Source organism: Galeopterus variegatus, unplaced genomic scaffold (assembly GCF_000696425.1).
Source record: "Galeopterus variegatus unplaced genomic scaffold, G_variegatus-3.0.2 Scaffold902, whole genome shotgun sequence".
Lineage (NCBI taxonomy): Eukaryota > Metazoa > Chordata > Mammalia > Dermoptera > Cynocephalidae > Galeopterus > Galeopterus variegatus.
The window spans coordinates 562,228-582,823 of NW_007727013.1; the positions used below are offsets into that span (position 1 = coordinate 562,228).

General features: G+C 35.7%; 1 protein-coding gene across 1 annotated transcript in view; it reads right to left on the reverse strand.

Annotated features, from left to right (window-relative positions):
- FCHO2 (FCH domain only 2) overlaps nt 1-20,596 on the reverse strand; it is a 121,001-nt gene that overhangs the window by 76,426 nt on the left and 23,979 nt on the right. Inside the window, exons 2-6 of the mRNA XM_008573324.1 lie at nt 19,816-19,907; nt 13,983-14,057; nt 11,406-11,547; nt 11,162-11,314; nt 4,158-4,262 (exon numbers count right to left, since the gene is read on the reverse strand). Of these exons, the coding sequence (XP_008571546.1) occupies nt 4,158-4,262; nt 11,162-11,314; nt 11,406-11,547; nt 13,983-14,057; nt 19,816-19,907 (567 nt within the window). The remainder of the gene's footprint in view (nt 1-4,157; nt 4,263-11,161; nt 11,315-11,405; nt 11,548-13,982; nt 14,058-19,815; nt 19,908-20,596) is intronic.

A 20,596-nucleotide genomic window follows, 5' to 3' on the forward strand; every position in this document is an offset into this window, starting at 1 on the left:
TGAAAAAAAATCACAAATACTCTTAAGTAAATTCTATCCTCTTTTACCCCAGGGATTCAATTTGTTTCCCCACTAGTAAATATAGGTCCTGACACCCAAGTTCCATTCTCACTATACTGTCAGATTCATCCCCACTGTGATGACGTCATCCTGACAAATCTGGAACAAAAGTAAATGCAGAGGTAAAAGGATTCTTTTTTTTTTTTTTTTTTTTAAAGATGACCGGTAAGGGGATCTTAACCCTTGACTTGGTGTTGTCAGCACCATGCTCACCCAGTGAGCTAACCGGCCATCCCTATATGGGATCCGAACCCTTGGCGTTATCAGAACCACACTCACCCGAGTGAGCCACGGGCCGGCCCTAAAAGGATTCTTTTTACTTCTAAATAACCCAAATTAAAATCTACTCTCTACTAAAAAACAATAGTTAATCTGTTCTGTAGTTGTGAGTGTATGACAGAGAAAGAGAAACACACACTCAGTAGCAAGGTATACCATCATTTTTATTTAAAAGCAGCATGGTCACACATCTATTCAATTAAATTAATGTTTCCATCTTCAAAACGGCAGGATAAATAATTAAAAACCATTTTGAAAAAAATGTAGTGAGGAAGCAGAAAGAGATAAGGAGATGGAAACATGGGGGCTGAAAATTCTTTTTCATAAAGTGACATCAACAAACAAAAACCCTGACTCTAGCAAATTCTAATTATTGGTTTTTCTCCAACTTAAATAATTAATTGAAAGGCAAACATTTTCACTGACAGAAACTCATCATTTTAATGAGAAATTAACAAATCAACAATTGCCTTATAAATGAGTGCTCCTAATGATTTAAAAGACAAAACAGCACTTGCTGAAGTCTACAATAACCTTAGGTGCTATAGTAATTGAAACTTTTTATCTCACTAGACTTGGAGCCTCATTTAACTCAACTAACTAAACCCTTCTTCATGAAGCATGATTTTTTTGTGGCTGCCATGACATTATACTTCCCAGTTTTCTTCCTTCTTCTCTGGTTTCTTCTACTTGAGTCTCATACTCTTCCTCTATCAACCTCTCAGTGATTAGTCTCTCAACAACAACATCCTATTTTATATAGGCTCACGATCCTTTACTTAAAACCTTCAGAACCAGATGTGTTTTGGAATTCAAATATTTTGGATTTTTTAAATAAAGATATATGGTATAATAAAAAATATATATTTCATAATATTATCAAAAGGATCTGCAGTAGCATTTGATTATCAAACACTTTAATATTTCTAAAGGAAAATATATGTATATTCAGTCTAAGTAGGATAAAAAATACTATAAATAGCCTCACATCAATTCAGGTCAAGTTTTGCTGCCAAATGATTTATATAAAAAAAAACATTCAGGGTTGGCCGGTTAGCTCAGTTGGTTAGAGAGTAGTATTGTAACACAAAGGTCAAAAAAAACACAAAAAACGCTCAACTCCAGGGCTAGCCAGTTAGCTCAGTTGGTCAGAGTGTGGTGCTGATAACACCAAGGTCCAGGGTTCAATCCCTGTACAGGACAGACAGACACCCCCCACCCCAAAAAAAACAGAAAAAGAAAAAAAACTTTCTGTTTTGCTGTAGACTGGATGTCCCCCAACTTCATTGAAGCTTAAATCCCCACTTGGACAGTGTAAAGAGAGTAAGAAATCCTACCATGGTAATTGAAAGGTGGGGCCTCGAAAAGATGATTAAATTGTACACACTAGGATGAATGGATTAAAAATGGTGATCATGGACGTGGTTCTGAGGGTTTTAAAAAGAGAGTGAATGAGGGGGTTAGTCTCTGCTCTGCCATTTTCTGCAGTGTGAGACCCCTGGGTTACTGTTGTCACCACCAGATATGTTCCTTGGACTTTGGACTTCCCAGCCTCAGAAACTGTAAGCAATAAATTTTGTTTTCTTTATAAATTACCCAGTTCTGTGTATTTTGTTATAAGCAACAGAAATGGACTAATACAGGTTTTCAGAGCTTTTGGGATTCAGAATTACAGTTAAGGGACCGTGGACATTATGTCCAGTCTAGATTACTTGACTCCTCCAAAAGTGCCCACCTGATGTCTCCACTTAGGTATCGCATATCAAAAATGAACATATTAAAAATTGAACATCTGATCCCCTCCCCACTTGTCAAGCTAACAGCTCATCTCTTTCCCATTTGTCTCTGTCCATATAGACTTATAAGCCAAAACCTGGAAGTGATCTTCATCTCCCTCAGAATTCTTCCACTCACCCCACCCTTGCCATCTCAATACATTCACTTTTCTCCTTCTCTAAGACTACTACATTGGCCCTCATCCTTCTCACCTGACTACTATATGGCCTTCCAAACTGGACTAATGATTCTCCTTTGGCTGTACTATAATCCATTCTTCACAAAACTGCCAGAACTATCCTTTAAAATGCAGATCAGATCATGTCACATCCCTGACCAAAACCCTCAGGTAGCTTCCAGCTGCTCTTAGAAGAAAAACTAAATCCTTACTAAAACATGGTCCTTACCTATCTTTTTGACCTCGTTTCTTACCATCATCTCCCATTATTCAGTTTTGGTAAGCATTTTTTACTTTCTAGAATGTTAACAGCTCTTTTACACTTCTAACCTTCATACCACCTATGGTCCCCAAAGCCTGGAACACTCTTGTTCTATTAGTCTCTTACTTCATTCCTCAGTTTTAAATGTCACCTTTCAAAAAAGGTCTTTCTTCACTCTCTATTCAAATTAGATCATTCCTACTATTCTATCTCATGGAAGCCTACTCTTTTTCCTTGTAACACTTATAATAATTTATAACTTTATATATAAGCATGTATTTAATGTCTACCTCTCTCCTGTATACTCTAAACTCCACCTAGAACAGGGGGATATTTGTCTTATGTTACATATATACTGTAAACACCCAGCATCTAACACAGTGCCCACAATATAGGAGATAAAGGTGAATGCACGCATGCGCACATACAAGCATGCAGGCATTTTGGTTTCTGAGATGTGAGTCACCACTTCAAATAAGAAGACAAAAAGAAGATACAGAGTCCACCAAAGAATCAGATTCATAAAGTCCTCCTTTCATAGTTAGTGAGTGCCCATCAAGAGCTGGGAGCTATTTTAAATGGTGAAGATATAGCAATAAAGAAGACAAATCAACCCCTCCTCCCACAGAACTTACATTTTAGTGGGGGAAGACAGACAATAAAAAATAAGGGTAGAAGAGCCAGTGTGCTTTACTATGCTTCTAGACCCAATGACTAAGAACATTCCACCAGCCTCAGTACCAGAGTAAAAATGATGTATAACAGAGCTGTAGCCAACCCATGATGAACACGCAACATGAGAAAGAAATAAACCCTGATATTATAAGCCACCGAGATTTCTGGTTCCTCTGTCACCTCAGCATATCTAATCTGCCCTGATAAAGGAAATAAAATTCATGGTATGTTAGATGATAATACTCATAGGTGCTAAGGAGGAAAATAAAACAAGAAAGAGGACAAGAAGGAAGGGGGTGGAAATGTGAGGTATGACTCATGTAAGGCACCCACCTTAAATTAGGTCTTTAATTAAGGCTGGACAAGAAGGAAGGGGATGGAAATGTGAGGTATGACTCATGTAAGGCACCCACCTTAAATTAGGTCTTTAATTAAGGCTCTAGGAACATCAAATCAGATATAATTTATCCCAAGCTTATGGAAGACAAACATTTTTTGTCTGTCTTCCCCCACTAAAATGTAAGTTCTATGAGAGCAAGGTCTTTTGATGTTTTGTTTACTGCTGTATCCTCAGCAACAAGTCACTTACAGTTTACTTCTAAAGCAGAAGTAAATTTTAACATCCACACACAAGGCCAAATCAGCACTGTCTTCATCATCTACCAATGCTCCCATTTTCCCCAATTATTTTAAAATAATTTCTTATAATCTATCTGAATAATTCCTTATGATATTATAACTATTTCATCTTCATCTGCAATCTCCAAAACAAGATTTGTATTTCTTAAATAGCATTATTAAAGCACTGAGATTGTGCATTTTAAAATTTCTAACACTAACAAATTACATGATAAAAAAAAAACCTATTAATCAGTATACACAAATATAAATATTCTGTTTTCAATTTAAAGCCTTAAAAATACCAACCTGAGCTGTTTCTGTCATTTTCTGTTCAAAATCAGCTTTTGCTAATGCATATTTTTCCACGTAGAGTTTATAGGTATCTGTGGCTTTCTTAGATTTAACAGCTGCCTGTAACAAAACAAAAAAACATTTTTAACTGTGCATTGACCTTTTTTCTTTCCTAATATAAGTTAATATGAATAACAAATTAAAATACATTTTAAGAGTTCAATGGCAGATAACTAACTTTAATACTTGTTGTCCAGCCCTCCTTAGTAATTTTTTTTTGTTATTGTCAGGCAATAATTCGGGAATTAAACATTGATTCTCCTTTCTGTCTGATGAAATGTGCCTTGAAAAATATAAATACTCTCATTTTATAACCCGGAGTAAGATTGTATAACCACATTATAATGGTATAGTGTTGCTAAGAATATGTTAATACACTGTGGGAAAGAAATTTCCTGACAATGTACAAATTTGTAACAATAACATCAGAAAGTGCTTGACATTCCTTTCTATACCTGTGATTCTTCCTTCCTCCCCCTCCAACATATATATATTCCATGTAATGTCTGACTGAAGGCTATAAACCTAGCTCGAAAGTTAAGATTGGTTGTCCTTGATGTTTCTCGGTTTCTATTACGCTCCAGTAAATCTATATATTGTTTTTAATCTGTGCCTATGTTTTCCAAGATTTCTATCTTTAAAAAAACTGCTATTGTAATAGGACAATTCTAGTTTTATTAAAGTTACTTACTCGATAAAAACTTAAAAATAACTTTAAGTATTAGGCAGTAAAGAACAAGAATAATAAGTTACACAGGGATCTTTTCCTCAAAGTCTTCATTAAAGAAGTAAAACCTAAACAATAACACCTGGAAACTGGTTCAAAGTAACAAAGCCACAGAAGTCTAGATAAATTCTAGGTAAGATAGACAATTGAGGGAAGAAAAAGATTATGTACAGCCATGTGGTTATAAAGAAACCTGACGATTCTCAATCGACTAGTCAATTTGGACACAGGAACATGGGGTGGTGAGGTTGGAGTAAATGAGTTTAAAGATCAAAGGAAGATAAGCCATAAGATTTAAAGAGCTCCATTTTCTTGATGAGGTAAGAGATGGTCTGCTATGAGTTAGGAACAGTAGGGTAGGGTTGGGAGCTTAATGAGAATAAAAAAAAGTTTCAAACCATGGTTGTAGAGGATGCCACAGGTAATTACTAGATGAATGAAAGTATCGCTAAGAGCCACTGAGGGCCAATCAAAGCTGGGAAATAGGGAACTGTACAGACCTGATCAGTACCAACATGTAATTATTTCTAGCAGTGATCAGGAGACTAAGAATAAGAACTGAAAACAGAAAATTGTGTTTACCCAGAGGTTCAGAATCAGAAAGAGCTGCATACAATCCTACTCTCTAAGCAAGCCATTTTGTGCTCTCTCTAGAATATAACTACATGCATTATATTAAGAATATATGCTATATGCTTCCCTGCCTTCTTAAAGAACATAGGTAGCCACTTTACACATAGTGTAAACAAAACCGGTTTTGGATCTAGAAAAAATGTATTCAAATTCTGGCTATACCCATGTTACAGGTAGAGTTCATGAAGGCGGGATAAGCCATGGCGAGAGGAAGAACGGACGGACCTCTAACCATTTTTGGCCCTGGCCCTGCAGCCCAGTCAGGTGGGAAGACACTGTAGCACATGGAACAGGAACCAGCGAAATCCACAGCTGAGCCTTTGTGTGAAGTTGCCTGGAGTCTGCAGGAGAGAAGAGGGCCTTGGAGTGTACAATACCAGCCCCCAGGCCAGTGAGACCACAGACAGGGTTCTTGTGGACACACACAGGAATGAGGGGCCACATCCAACCGAAGAAAGGAGCTACCCAGAGGCCGGTGAATCATCATGAGGGACCCCCACAACGCCTGCCCCAAAGGAAGCATTTGGATTGCAGAGGAACACCCACCAGGGTCCACCAGGGGAAAACTGGGGGGCACTGTGAACAGCTCATCTGCCTTCCAATCCACACAGGCCCACTCAATGGAGACTGATCAGGGCAACAGAACTGCCGGGGTGCAGTTTGTTGAAAAGATTCAGTCTTGGGCCAGAATTTCCACACAGCCTAGGTGTGTCTGACCTCACAAGAACTGGAAATGATTAAAAGGCCAACAATTAAAATCTGATCTGAACAAAAAGCCTTTACCAGAGAATCATCAGCATCCTGGTACAGGAAGCTCAGAGGTCACCAATCAAATTCAATCCAAGGAGGAACAACCCAAGGTACATCATAATCAAATTATCAAAAACAAAAGACAAAGAATACTGAAAGCAGCAAGAGAAAAGAAACATAACATTCAACAGAGTCCCAATACATCTCTTGGTAGATTTCTCAGTAAAAACCCTGTAGCCAGAAGAGAATGGGATGTTATATTCAGAGAACTGAAGGAAAAAGACTGTCAGCCAAGAAACTAACCTTCAAATATAAAGAAGAAATAAAATCTTTCCAGACAAACGAAAGCTCAGGGAATTAATCAACATTAGACCTGCCTTGCAAGAAATGCTAAAAGGAGTTCTTCAATCTGAAAGATGATGATGCTAAGGAGTAGCAAGAAAACATTCAAAGGTATATAACTCATTAGTAAAGTAAGTACATAGACAACCTCAGAATACTCCAGTGTTGTAAGGGTGGTGAATAAACTGCTTACACCCTTAGTATGAAGGCTAAAGGACAAACCCAACAAGATGGTGACATATATACAACAACTTTACAAGAGAGAGGCAATATTAAATTATTGGTACATATACACAATGGAATACTATTCAGCTATTAAAAAAATCTAAATAATTAACTTATATTAAATATTTTTCTGGTTTGTATTAAAGACTCAGAATCATTTAATTATAATCTCTAGTCACCATATAGTTTTCAAGTGGTCACTACATATGAAGTACTATTGTTAAATCCGTTGGGGTTCGGGCCGGCCCGGTGGCGCACTGGAGAGTGCGCCACTTGGGAGCGCGGCAGCACTCCCGCCGAGGGTTCGGATCCCATGTGGAGACCGGTTCCTGCTCACTGGCTGAGCACGGTGTGGGCGCGACACTGAGGGTTGCGATCCTGTTACCGGTCAGTAAAAAAAGACAAAAAGGAAAAAAAAAAAATCCATTGGGGTTCACAAAAAAGAATAGAAGGCATATTTAACCCAGCAGTGCTTTAACCCTGTGGAAAGTTTCAACTAACTTAAACATAAGGCGTGTGCATTAGTGACACAGGAACCATACCAACTTACTGTTTGGCATATCGGTAATAGTATGTACTATAAGTAAATTGCTCCTATGGCTTGCATTTTTTAAATTAATAATTTTATTTTGAAGTATAGTCAGCTTCACACTATATTTGCTCCTATCCTTTTCATTTTTTGGAAAAAATTAAATATCACATAGACAAATGTAGCCTCATGTTCATCTCAATCCCACTCCTTTCACTCCCCTCACTTCATCCTCAAAGGTAATTTCCATCATGTGCTTAGTATTTACTTCCCCCATGTGTGTCCCTAATACATATCTACTTAACAGTATTTTTTTAACAGAGAATTAGAGGTTATATAAAAGGCATCAAATTACACATATTCTTCTGAAACTGATTTTCTTGTTCAACATTATACTTTTTAGATTTACCCATGTTAATACATGACATTCTAGCTCATTCCTTTTTGTACCTGTGTTACAGAAATTTTAGAGCACACAAAAGAAATATAATAGACTCCATGAACCCATCACCTGGCTTCAAGATTCCATCTATTCTTCCCTGTCCAACTTTTGTTTTGCTAGAGTATTTAGAATCTCAGATCTATCATTTTCACCCTATTTAGTTCTTTTACTTGAACTAAATTATGTCCCATTATATGAAACATTCTCATATTGCTGAACAGTCTTAAATAATAAGATTTTTTTTCCAATTTGATAATCTACCTATTATTACAGAAGTCTAATTCATTTACATGTATTATGATTATTGGTATAGTTGGATTTATTTCAACTTATTTTGGGTTTTCTATTTACCATTCTTTCCCTTTATTTCCTCCTTCCTCTCTCCTGATTAATATAAATTTTAAAATCCTCTTCTTTTTGCTGATTTAGAAGACTTTAGATTATACTTCTATACTTTTAGTAGTTATACTCAACATACATACAGGTTGAGCACCCTTAATCTGAAAATATGAGATTTGAAATGCTGCAAAATCCAAAACTTTTTGAGCACTGAGATGACACTCAAAGGAAATGCTCACTGGAACATTTCAGATTTTGGATTTTCAGATTAGGGATGCTCAATCAGTAAGTATAATGCAAACATTCCAAAATCCAAAAAAATCCAAAATCCAAAACACTTCTGATCCCACCGCATTTTGAAAAAGGGATACTCAACCTCTACTTGATGACTAAATCTGATATGCTATTAATTGTAAGGCACACCGTGATCTTGTGAACCACTAAAATGGAAAAATGCTTTCAACTAAGTCATAAAACAATACTTTCTTATCAAGGAATTTTTATTTTACGCTTATTGAAAGAGATATTTTCGACTTACAGGTATATTTATTCTTATCACTCTTGTGCAATGTCACTTTTGTGTGATACAGAATAAAAAGGAAAGCAAAATGAATTTAGATACTTATTCCTAAATCTTATTCATATTCAGATTTGACCCTTCTCAATTACTTTCCCATTTAGAGATCACTGAATTGTTTTTTCCCACATATTATCCTAAATATCACCAAGAGCATTTCTGACACAGCATTTCTTAAAAGTGCTCCACTGTTATCTCCAGATTTTCTTCCAAGCACTTGCTCTTAACAGAAGGTGTCAACAAAAGGTTTCCAGACTACAATCAGAACTATTGCTTCTTCAAATGGTCTGTTATCCGAAACATCAAAGCACTGCAGCTGTCCATTCAGACAATCAAGTTAGCTCAGACAACGAAATTAAATCATAAATGCCACCTTATCAACAATGATTAAATGATACCACCAATTGAAGATGCATTCTGATTTCAGAGATGTGAGGTAAAAGAAATACTTACTAGCTTTTAATATTCTCTTTTTCTCTGGTGCCTAGGTCTGAATTTACCTTTATTTAACCTGCTTAATAACTACAACATACTTTCGATCTGAGGACTCTTGAATTTCTCCAATTTTGAGTTGTTAACTCTTCAAATATTACTTACCCACCATTCCCTCCTTTTTTTTTTTCTTTGTGAAATTCATATTAGATAAATGTTGGCAACCTTTATTTTTCTGTACTATGCTGTGGGTGAGGTCTCTCATTACTATCTTCCAAATTCACTCTTTGACTATATCAAATCTGAGTTTCTTTTCTTTATAAATTTACATTTTATTGAGAGTGAATTCTTACTCCAATTATTACATGTATTGATTGTCTGTCTTAGTATTAGGTTTCTTAGCTGTGTTCTAGAATTTTGGTTGTTTGCTCATTCCAAATGGGAGGTTATTGTTTTTTGTCCCCTATTCTCTTCTATCTCTCCCTCCATCAGTACTGCTGAACAACCCCATAAAATACAATGTAAAAGGTACCTCCTAGAACTGCCTTATATTTTATCCTTTACATTCACCTATCCCCACCTAGCAGTTTTCAGGTTATCTCTTGCCAGCCCTCTAAGGCCCCAATTTAGTATCAGTCTTATAAAGGTTGTTTTTAATGACTTCCCTGCAAGAATACTGGGGATATATTCACCTATCCCCACCTAGCAGTTTTCAGGTTATCTCTTGCCAGCCCTCTAAGGCCCCGATTTAGTATCAGTCTTATAAAGGTTGTTTTTAATGACTTCCCTGCAAGAATACTGGGGATATGGCCACAACAGTCATGAATTGGTTCCTGGGCTTAATCTCTGGTCAGGATTGTGTCTCTGTACACTGTGTCCCTAAACTCCAACTTCCAACAAGGCTTTAGCCCTAGGAAGCAGTCCAAGAGACTTCTTTTTTCTCTACCTATAGTTTCAGGCAGTAAGCCAGGTTCTTTGTGCCTCATCTCAAGAGGAGAACATTTGGTCCCCTTTGCCACAAAAGAGCCAAATTCCACTGACTACCTTAGGATTTGAGTCCAACAAGCCTTCATAATGAATCTCTCCATGCCACGTTGGATTTCTAGTCCACAGAGATAATATTATTCTTTTTGGACCCTGTTATTTTGTTTTATTTTCCCTTTTTATATTTTATTCATAACTGCTATGTCTGAAACAGAGGGTGTTTTCAAACCATGAACTTATTGTGCCTCATCTTTTCCCCAATTTTTATTTATTGTACAAACATTAAAAGAAATACATTGCTCCAAATTCCATTAACCATTTTGATTTTTCCACATTCTCTTTTATTTTTTGCCCATGTATATACATAATCGTACTACAATATAGGGAGAATTTGATTTTCTTTTTTTACTAGATATTTCAAATTTTTTACAAAGTTTTCAAAATTATCACTCCCTATGGCTCATTCCCAAATGACATACACCACATCAAACAAGTGAATGGTCAGTTTAAAGTGTTTTGAAAGGAGGAAAAAAAATCTACTTTTAATTAAAATATAAGTAGGGGAAAGGGTTGTGGTTTACCACAATACTACACAAATGTGCTCAAAGTCAAAAATAAATCAGTCACAACATACACTTAAAACTTATCTTCAAGTATCTCCACCTTTCTAAATATACCAAAATCTTTACCTCTTTGTTAAATCTTATACCAAGCAGTATCTCCTCAATTATCTTACTATAAAAATATCCTGCAGATGTGTCACGAACATAAAAAAAAAAATTTACCCTTTTTTATGTGTCTACTAATCTATTTACCACAGACAACATATATTACAAATCTACTACGTTACTTAGGTAAATCACTGACACCATTAGGAGCTGTGTCCTCATCTTTAAGATGAGATTATTCTCGAGTGTCTGAAGATTAAATGCAGTCTTGTATGTCAAAGTGCTTTGGACCATAGAGGTATTATTTTTACCTTTTCTATTTCTCTTTGTGTTGCTCCTTCTTTTTTCAAACGCTCCTGTTCTACACACTTGGCATTGTAATTTTCCTTGGATTTCTGGAGGGCCTGAGTTATGCTCTGAATGGTTTGAACAGCTTCCAGAGTTCCTGCAACTTCTTCTTTAGTCTGTTTGAGATGAAATGATTCATTAAAATGATTGAACTGTAAAGCACTCAATATCTGATCAATCACTCCTCTAACAGGAAAAAAATTATACCTTTTTATGAGATTTTACTTGTTCTTCTCCATACTTCTGAACTTCCTTTATTAATTCTTGTAATTTTCTAACAAGATCCAAGTGACAATTTGCTAATTTCTCTGTAGATGTCTTGAACACATCCCACACTGGTGCAAATGTTCTAAGAAGGAAAAAAAAAAAATAGGAATAATTTATTAAGAGAAAAAAAACTTTAAGGTTTGAAGATGGAAACAGTAGAAATGATAATTCTGTTTCAGCAATTTTATTTAAGCAAAAGATGAAATTAAAATAAATAATCAATAAAATAATTGACAGACTGATCTTGACTTTTTGGTTACTTAAAATATTTTTGGACCACAGGTACACAAAAATGGGTTAATTATATATTGCTCCAAATTCCATCAACTGTTTTGATTTTTCCACATTCTCTTCCATTTTTTGCCCATGTATATACAAAATCGTACTACAACATAGGTAGAATTTGTTTTTTCTTTTTTCAATAGATATTTCAAATTTTTTATAAAGCTTCCAAAATTATCATTCCCAAATGAGATACACCACATCAAACAAGTGAATGGTCAATTTAAAGTGTTTTGAAAGGGGGAAAAAATCTACTTTCAATTAAAATATGAGTAGGGGAAAGGGTTGTAGTTTACCACAACACTACATAAATGGGCTCAAAGTCAACTACACAAAGTAGGTAAGATGGGAGTGTCCCCTTACTTTACTGAAGGATTTTTTTACACTACAAGGAGTTAAACACAAGATTTCTTTAAATATAGGTTTCTTAAAGGAATTGCAAATATTCAAGTTTTAAAACTTTGATATATATGACTTTTTTCTGGTAAACTACTATATATTACTACATACATTAATAAACACTAAAAAAATAACAGAAAAATCCAAAATATGTTTAAATGCAACTAAATATAGAAAGACAAAATTCAATTTCTTGCTAAAATATGCAACAGTAAACAAAAACATCATTATTTAGGATATGAATGATCTTAAGAGATGACACTCACGCAAAAAGTAATATACCACCTATTATTTATGAAAAACACACCTTCCAAAAACAGGAATGTTTCAGTAACTTTGTTATCAGGAAACACAGTTGAAGTCAATCCATGTTCCTTCTATTTCCCACCTGGAAACTAAGATTAGGGTAGAATTTTCTACAGTACACCAAGGTCAATTGGTAAAAGCTAGCTTTTGTTATTCCAGTTAACTTTCTAGCCCCTCTAGTGTGGTCAATAACGAACAAATTATGTTTAGAAGAAGCTTATAAAAATGGAGCCTCTAGAAATAGAAGGGTGTCAGAAAAGTGAGGAGAGATAAGAAGAAAGACTAAAGTTACAGACCGAACAAATTATGTTTAGAAGAAGCTTATAAAAATGGAGCCCCTAGAAATAGAAGGGTGTCAGAAAAGTGAGGAGAGATAAGAAGAAAGACTAAAGTTACAGACAAGGGAGGAGAGAGAGGAAGAAATTGAAGGGCAAATGGGAATTGAAAAAGGTGGTAGCTCCACAGCCTTCCCAGCCACACTGTACAGGGCTGCAGGCAGTCCTCCTAGCTGTGGACTATCAGAACATACATAATGGATAGTGTCACTACCCTGAGGATGAACTGAGATCCCAACTCCTCTTTGCTGAGGCCACAAAGCAGGAAGATTTTTATTTAAACTCATTCAACCACACTATAGAATACTTATATAAAAGTCATTCTTAACCAGTTTATTAGAAAAATTAATATCTACACAAAAGTTTGCATAAAATTTCAGGCGATTTGGAAATTCATCAGAATCCCAGATACAGAGGAATCTTTTACTAAATACCATGGTAGAAATCTTTTAAAATGTTAGACTAATTATTTCAACATCTTAACTAAAATAAAAACTTTCCCCAATTTTTAGATAATTAAATCAGATTAAGCATTTTTTCCAGAGTTATTATAGTTCAAATTTTACAATTATTCTTTCCACAGTTGTTGTGGCTATAAGCACATCTCATTTTAAATATATTCTTACAATTAATTTTCATTTTTCAAGGAATTTCTTCAATACAAAATTTTAAAAGGAAGATTTAATGGTAGTCTATAAAAATCACAGGAGATATTTTTAATGCATTTTAACCATTTCAATGAAGTTTGTCTTAACTGAGTTTCCAAAAGATCAATGTCAAACTATGACAGAATTTAAATGAACTTACAGACAACTAAAATCAATACTTTGCACATGCATAATATAACATTTATAATCTCAAACAGACATTACCGAATGACTGTAGTTTAATAAAAGGGAAAAATAAGTTTCTTTTACTTTGACTGCATTAACTGATTCAGAAAGTTCAATTATACAAGGGTACTTCAAAAAGTTTGGGGAAAAATAAAATTAAAAGAATACAAATCTTTCCATGAGCTTTTTCAAGTACCCTCACATTTTCTATCAAGTCAAGAATGTATTCACATAAGACAGACACATGTTAAATAAGCACATAATATATTACTATACTTATGAACAACTACATCCTCAGTGAGAACGTAATAATCTCAAGGATTTTGCCTATACAAGCACTGAAAAAGAGGAAATTAACTCACCCAAGTTGTGAATAATTGCTTGCAGATTTCGCTAGTTTTGTCATTGACCTGGAATATGCCTCTTCTATTGTAGCTCTGTTAAATCAAATTTCCATATTATAATATCTCTTGTTCAGTGACCAAAAACATAGCAAAATACAATTAAAAATGCAGAAATAGGAAGAAACTTCAAATTACATGTTAAAAATAAGTAGGTATGGAGTAATAAATTTCTGGCCTATCTTTAAATGCCCTTTGTGCACATCTGCTTTTAAAAACTAGTCTGGTATAAAACTACAGTAATTTATATCACAAAATATTTTAATAAAGTCACTATTCTTTTTGTCTTTAATACCAATGGTTATTTGAATAGGAAGTACAAGAGTGCTGCCTCTTATATTCTCTTTCTTTTTCTATAAACTAATTCACTGTAAGAAGTCATTTGTATTTAATACTTCCTTAGTATATTTAACATAGTTTTTTTTGGGTTTTTTTGAAGGCTGACTGGTATGGGGATCTGAACCCTTGACCTTGGTCTTATAAGGCCATGCCATAGTTTCACTGGTATTCAACACTGCAATGTGTGTTTAACAGAACAAGAGACTGGTAGTTATTTGCACAAAGCTAAATATGAATAATCAGCAAGTCTGAGATCCTGAACTTCAGGGCTTTACTTATTTTGTGACTAGATAGAAAATAACGACAAATAAGTATTCCACAGTAGAATATTGTGTTTTATATAACTACTATTTAGCATATAAAATTTTAGGCTTAAAAAAACCCCAAAACAACCAAAGCCATTAATTATGGAATTAAAAGAACACAAATTATCCTATAGACACATAAACTATAAATACAAAATATGAGGTTGCCTGGGGCTTCTTAATACTACAAAACTGGGCTGTCTAGTTAGATCAGTTGGTTACAGCACCGATTTGCAACACCAAAGTTAAGGGTTCAGTTCCCTGTGCCAGCCAGCTGCCAAAAGAAACCTACAAAATTTCAGTTATAGTTTTATCTTTCCCATAATTACCCTGACACTTCTCAATATGAGTTACCGTATCCTTAACAGTGGAACATTCTACAACCACCACTGTCCTTTCATCTACTTTGACAGGTTCAACTAACTTTCTGCTTGTAATGTCCAAATCCAGATCTCCACACTGCTCTTGCACCAAACCATCTGTTTAGTATCTACCGGCCCCAATTGTAAACATACTTAGATATCTGAATCACCTCAAACTCAGAATATCCAAACTAAGCTCATCTCCAAACTCTTCCCCAACTCCGTCCCCACAAAATTAGCTCTCTAACTAAAAGGAAATATGAACAGTAACTACCTCTTACTGATAGCATTTTGACTTTTTTCTGCTCTTTTAAACTTGTCTGTATTTTAGAAACAGTACTATATCATAAGAGTAATACTTTGATTATCTAAAAAAAAGGCAATAAAGAAATAATATCTCAGCAAATAAATTTAACAGCAAGAAAAAGTAGTTCAATTTTCAGTAATAGTGAATAAGATTATTAATACAAAACCTCCCATTGAGGAAAACTAGAAAAATGTTAAGAGGTGGGGATTGACTAAAAAGCTTCAGAGAACTTAAGACATAGTAAAGAATCAGTATACCAAGATCCAAGAGAAGGATATCCAGAGAAGTAAGAAAGGTATATGTGGCAGCTGTTCCCTTGGGGGCATCTAGAAGAGGCAGCTGAGAAACTGAGAAATGGAACAGAGCTTTTCACAGCCTCACAGGGCAAGAGAAACAGAACTTAAGAGTTCAGGTCTACCAAATGTGGGGAGCATGGGCAATCCTGTTCCCTTTAAGTTGAGACCAAAAGGCAACACTGCACAAACAAGGATGAACCCTATGTAGGCAAGCCCTCATCGGAACTGCAAACCAGATCTTTTCTTTCTTTTTTTTTTTTTTTGGTCTTTTTTCGTGACCGGCAACGGATCGCAACCCTCAGTGTCACGCCCGTACCGGACCGGGACTGGCAGCGGGATCGCAACCCTCGGCTCTGCTCCCGCTCCTCGCTCAGCCAGTGAGCGGCCGGTCTGTATGTGGGATCCGAACCCTCGGCAGGAGCGCCGCCGCACTTCCCAAGCGGCGCACTGTAGCAGTGCGCCACCGGGCCGGCCCTCCTTTTTGTCTTTTTTTACCAACCGGTAACAGGATCGCAACCCGCGGTGTCGCGCCCGCACCGCGCTCAGCCAGTGAGCGGGAACCGGTCTCCACGTGGGATCCAAACCCTCGGCGGGAGCGCCGCCGCACTCCCAAGCGGCGCACTCTCCAGTGCGCCACCGGGCGGGCCCAAACCAGATCTTTTCAGACCCTGACATTGAATATTATATAGACATCTTACATACATTCATAAAACCACCAGGCACATAAGGAAACAAGACAACATGAACAAAATCAGCAGGAACAAATTAGCAGGATTCCAAATATTAAGATAAAGTTTAGACTTTATGAGTTTACATATTATATTCAAGGAGATAATAGATTAGATCAAGAATTCCAGTAGAGAACTGGGTATATACCCAAAGTAAATGAAATCAATATATCAAAAAGACACCCATACTACCATGTTCATTGCAGCACTACTCACAACAGCCAAGAGATGGAATTAACCTAAATGTCCATCAATGGATAAATGGATTAAAAAACTGTGGTGTGTGTGTGTGTGCGTGCGTATATATATATGGACTACTACTCAGCTACTTAAAAAAATGATATCCTATCATTTGCAGCAGCATGGATGGAACCAGACACCATCAAAGTAAAGTAAAGTAAGTCAGGCACAAAGAAACAAATACCCCATGATATTGTTCATATTTGTAATCTAAAAAACAAACAACAAAAAAAGTGGTTCTCATAGAAGTAGAGAGAAGAATAATGGTAACCAGAGGTGGGAGGGAGTGGGAGAAGGAGGAAAAATGATGGACTAATGGGTACAAACCTATGCTATGTACCCCAAGTGAATCATTATGCAGTGTATGCATGTACTGAAACAACACATACTGTACCCCACAAACATGTACAAATAAATGTTAAAATACTCATACAAATAAAAATTTCTTTAAAAAGAAAGATTAAAAAAACCCAAAAACTTCAGTAAAGAATTGGAAATCACTTAAAAGCAGTGGAGGAAAGCACACCAAATTTGAAAACAATGCAAATTACAGATCTGAAAAATACAGAAAAATGGTCAAGAGATATGCAGGCACTTCGTAAAAGAGAAAATGCAAATGGCCAACAAATATATGAAAGGATGTTTATCCTTATTACTTATGAGAGAAATGCAAATTAAAACCAAAATGAGATACTACTACTATGAGAATGGGTAAAATGAAAAAACTGACAATACCAAATGTTGACAGGGACATGGAGCAACTAGAACTCTCAAACAAGAATGGTAGTGGTGCAAAATGGTACAACCTTGAAAAATTATTTGGCGTGATTCACTAGAGTTGAACACACCCTATGATCCTGCAATTCGATTCCAGGGTACGCACCCAATATAAATGTGTATATATATGTACCACAACACATGTGCAAGACTATTCAAGACAGCATTACTTGTAATAGCAAAAAAACAGAAACAGCAAATGATTCACTAGAGTTGAACACACCCTATGATCCTGCAATTCGATTCCAGGGTACGCACCCAATATAAATGTGTATATATATGTACCACGACACATGTGCAAGACTATTCAAGACAGCATTACTTGTAATAGCAAAAAAACAGAAACAGCAAAAAAAACCAGAATAGCCAACATAATATTGAAGGAGAAAAACAAAGTTGAAACACTGACACTACCCAACTTTGACACTTACTATAAAGCTACAGTAAATCAAGACAGTGTGGTATTGGCAAAGGAAAAGACAAATAGATCAATGGAACAGCATTAGAAGCCCTGAAAAAGACACACATAAACACAATAAACTGATTTTGACTAAGCAGCAAATGCAATACAACATAGAGCAAAGATAGCCTTTTCAACAAATGGTGGTGGAACAACTGGACGTCCATATGCAAAAACATGAATCTAGTCACAGACTTTAAACCCTTCACAAAAACTAACTCAAAATGGATCACAGACCTAGATGTAAAACATAAAATTACAAAACTCCTAGAAAATAACACAGGAGAAAAATCTAGATAACCTTCATTATGGTAATGACTCAACACCAAAGTCAAGCTTCATGAAAGAAATAGAGTAAGGTAGACTTCATTAAAATTAAAAAGTCCTGCTCTTCAAAAGACAATGTCAAGAGAATGAGAAGACAAGCCACAGACTGGGAGAAAGTATATGCAAAAGACACATCTGATAAAAGACTGTTACCCAAAATATACAAAAAAATTCTTAAAACCCAACAATAAGATTCTGATCAGACAATGCAGGCCTACCTTAAGAGCAACGGGAAGCCCCTGAGATGGTATAAACAGAAGAAGTAACAAACAGATCTGTGATTCAAAAAAAGCACTCCCACTACAGTGTAGAGAATAACTTACATGAGAACAAGAACGAATGTAGATATATCAGTTAGGAGCTATTGCTGAAGTTCAGGCAAAAGTAATGATATTTTAGGGCTGGCTGGTTAGCACAGTTGGTTAGAATGTGGTGTTGTAACACCAAGGTCAAGGGTTTGGATCCCCTTACTGGTCAGGCACCCCAAAAAAAAAAAACCATAATGATAGTTTGGATCAGCACAGTGAAGTTATAGAAATTCACTCTATCAAAAAATCTTTACTGAGGACCTGCTTGGTGCCAAGCCCTATGCTGAGTGAAGGAGATAGAGCAAAAAAGACAAAATAAGAAAAAATATATATATAAATCCCTGCCACTGTGGGGTTTATATTCTAGTGGGGAGAGACAGACAAATAAATAAGTAAAATATCACTTATATCAGATGGTTATAAGTTCTGTGAAGAAAAATAAAGTAGGGAAGGGGAAGTGGAAGGAGGGACTATCTCACTGCCCACAGAGTCAGAAAGGGTTAAATTCTGGGCAAAGAAAGGATGAGCCAAGGAATCCTGGACTTCTTATGGTGACTGACATAAAGAGTGCTAAAGGATAAAAACAAAGATAATGATATCTGTCCTGATGGTCTCAAAGAAGATAGTGATACTAGTGAGATAAGTGTTGGGGACATGCCAGGAGATACAGCATTCTGGGTCTCTCCATCACTCCTGCCAATGGTGATGGAGAATCCAGGGAAGGGACAGCTTTACTCAGAGCACTCAGAGCTTTTGGATTCCCTCTTGACTCCAGCAGAGAGGTGGAAGCCAGAAAAGGATTGGTTTTATGTGAAATAGTTTATTCCCCAATTCCTACCATCTGTAAGCTCCATAAAGGCAGAATTTGTATCTTTACCGCTACATCCCCAGAATCCACACAACAGACATGGAATATACATTATTGAAAGAACAATGAATGAATGGAGTATTGTATTTAAACATAAAATATCCCTATATTACCAAGGGAAAAAACTTAAACATGTTCATATAAAAAAATTATCAAATGGGACTAATCACAAAATAGGTTTAAGAAGTAGTATAGTAGCTTTGAGTTCTGTATGATTTTGAATCATAATCAAATTATACTGATTTTTAACAGTTTTTGAATTGACTATTATATTCTACAGGTCTTTTTTACCTAGTTGATTACATTTTATAAATTTGCAGGATTTAAAAATATATACTTAGGACTTTTTTTAGATAAAAGTATTATAGTAATAGATAAACTATAAGCTCAGAAAACTAAAACTTTCTCAATTATTTATATTCTAAAATTTAAACTAGTAATAAATTGTTAAACAAATCACTTATAAAACATACATACCTTTCTCTTACAAAATCTGCTAGTTCTTTTGTTGATATTTGTCCATGTTTCATGTTATGGTAGAGGACATCAAAGCCACTATTTTTTTCCCCCTAAATTAAAAAAAAAAAACTTAGTTTAACAAAAAACAGAGATAAAAATGACTTGACAATACAATAACCCTATACTAACTGATAACGTAATTCTTATGCTCAGGTGAGTGGTTTTTCCTTAATTTAACTGTTGTTTTTCATGCATCATTTTAAACAGTATCAAAACAATACTATCTGCTTTGATAAAGTTTACAATTTTCTACAGACACACACACACACACATTCACACACATATGCACACACTCTAAATCACCCATAAGAGTACAATTAATAAAATTAAGTCTGGAATTTCAAAGAATAATATGCAGCACAATTTAGAAGAGATAAACATGGACCTTTTTAAACATATTACCAAATCTCATTTCAATTCCTTTAACACATATTACGGGATTCCTGATTAATTAACTCAGAGTTTGTGCTTTAAAATAACTAAATCTTGGGCTGGCCCAGTGGCGCACTGCTACAGTGCGCCGCTTAGGAAGCGCGGCAGCGCTCCCGCCGAGGGTTCGGATCCCACATACAGACCGGCCGCTCACTGGCTGAGCGAGGTGCGGGAGCAACACCGAGGGTTGCGATCCCATAGCCAGTCCCGGTCCGGTACGGGCGCGACACTGAGGGTTGCGATCCGTTGCCGGTCACGAAAAAAGACAAAAAAAAAGGAAAAAAATAAATAAATAAATAAATAAATA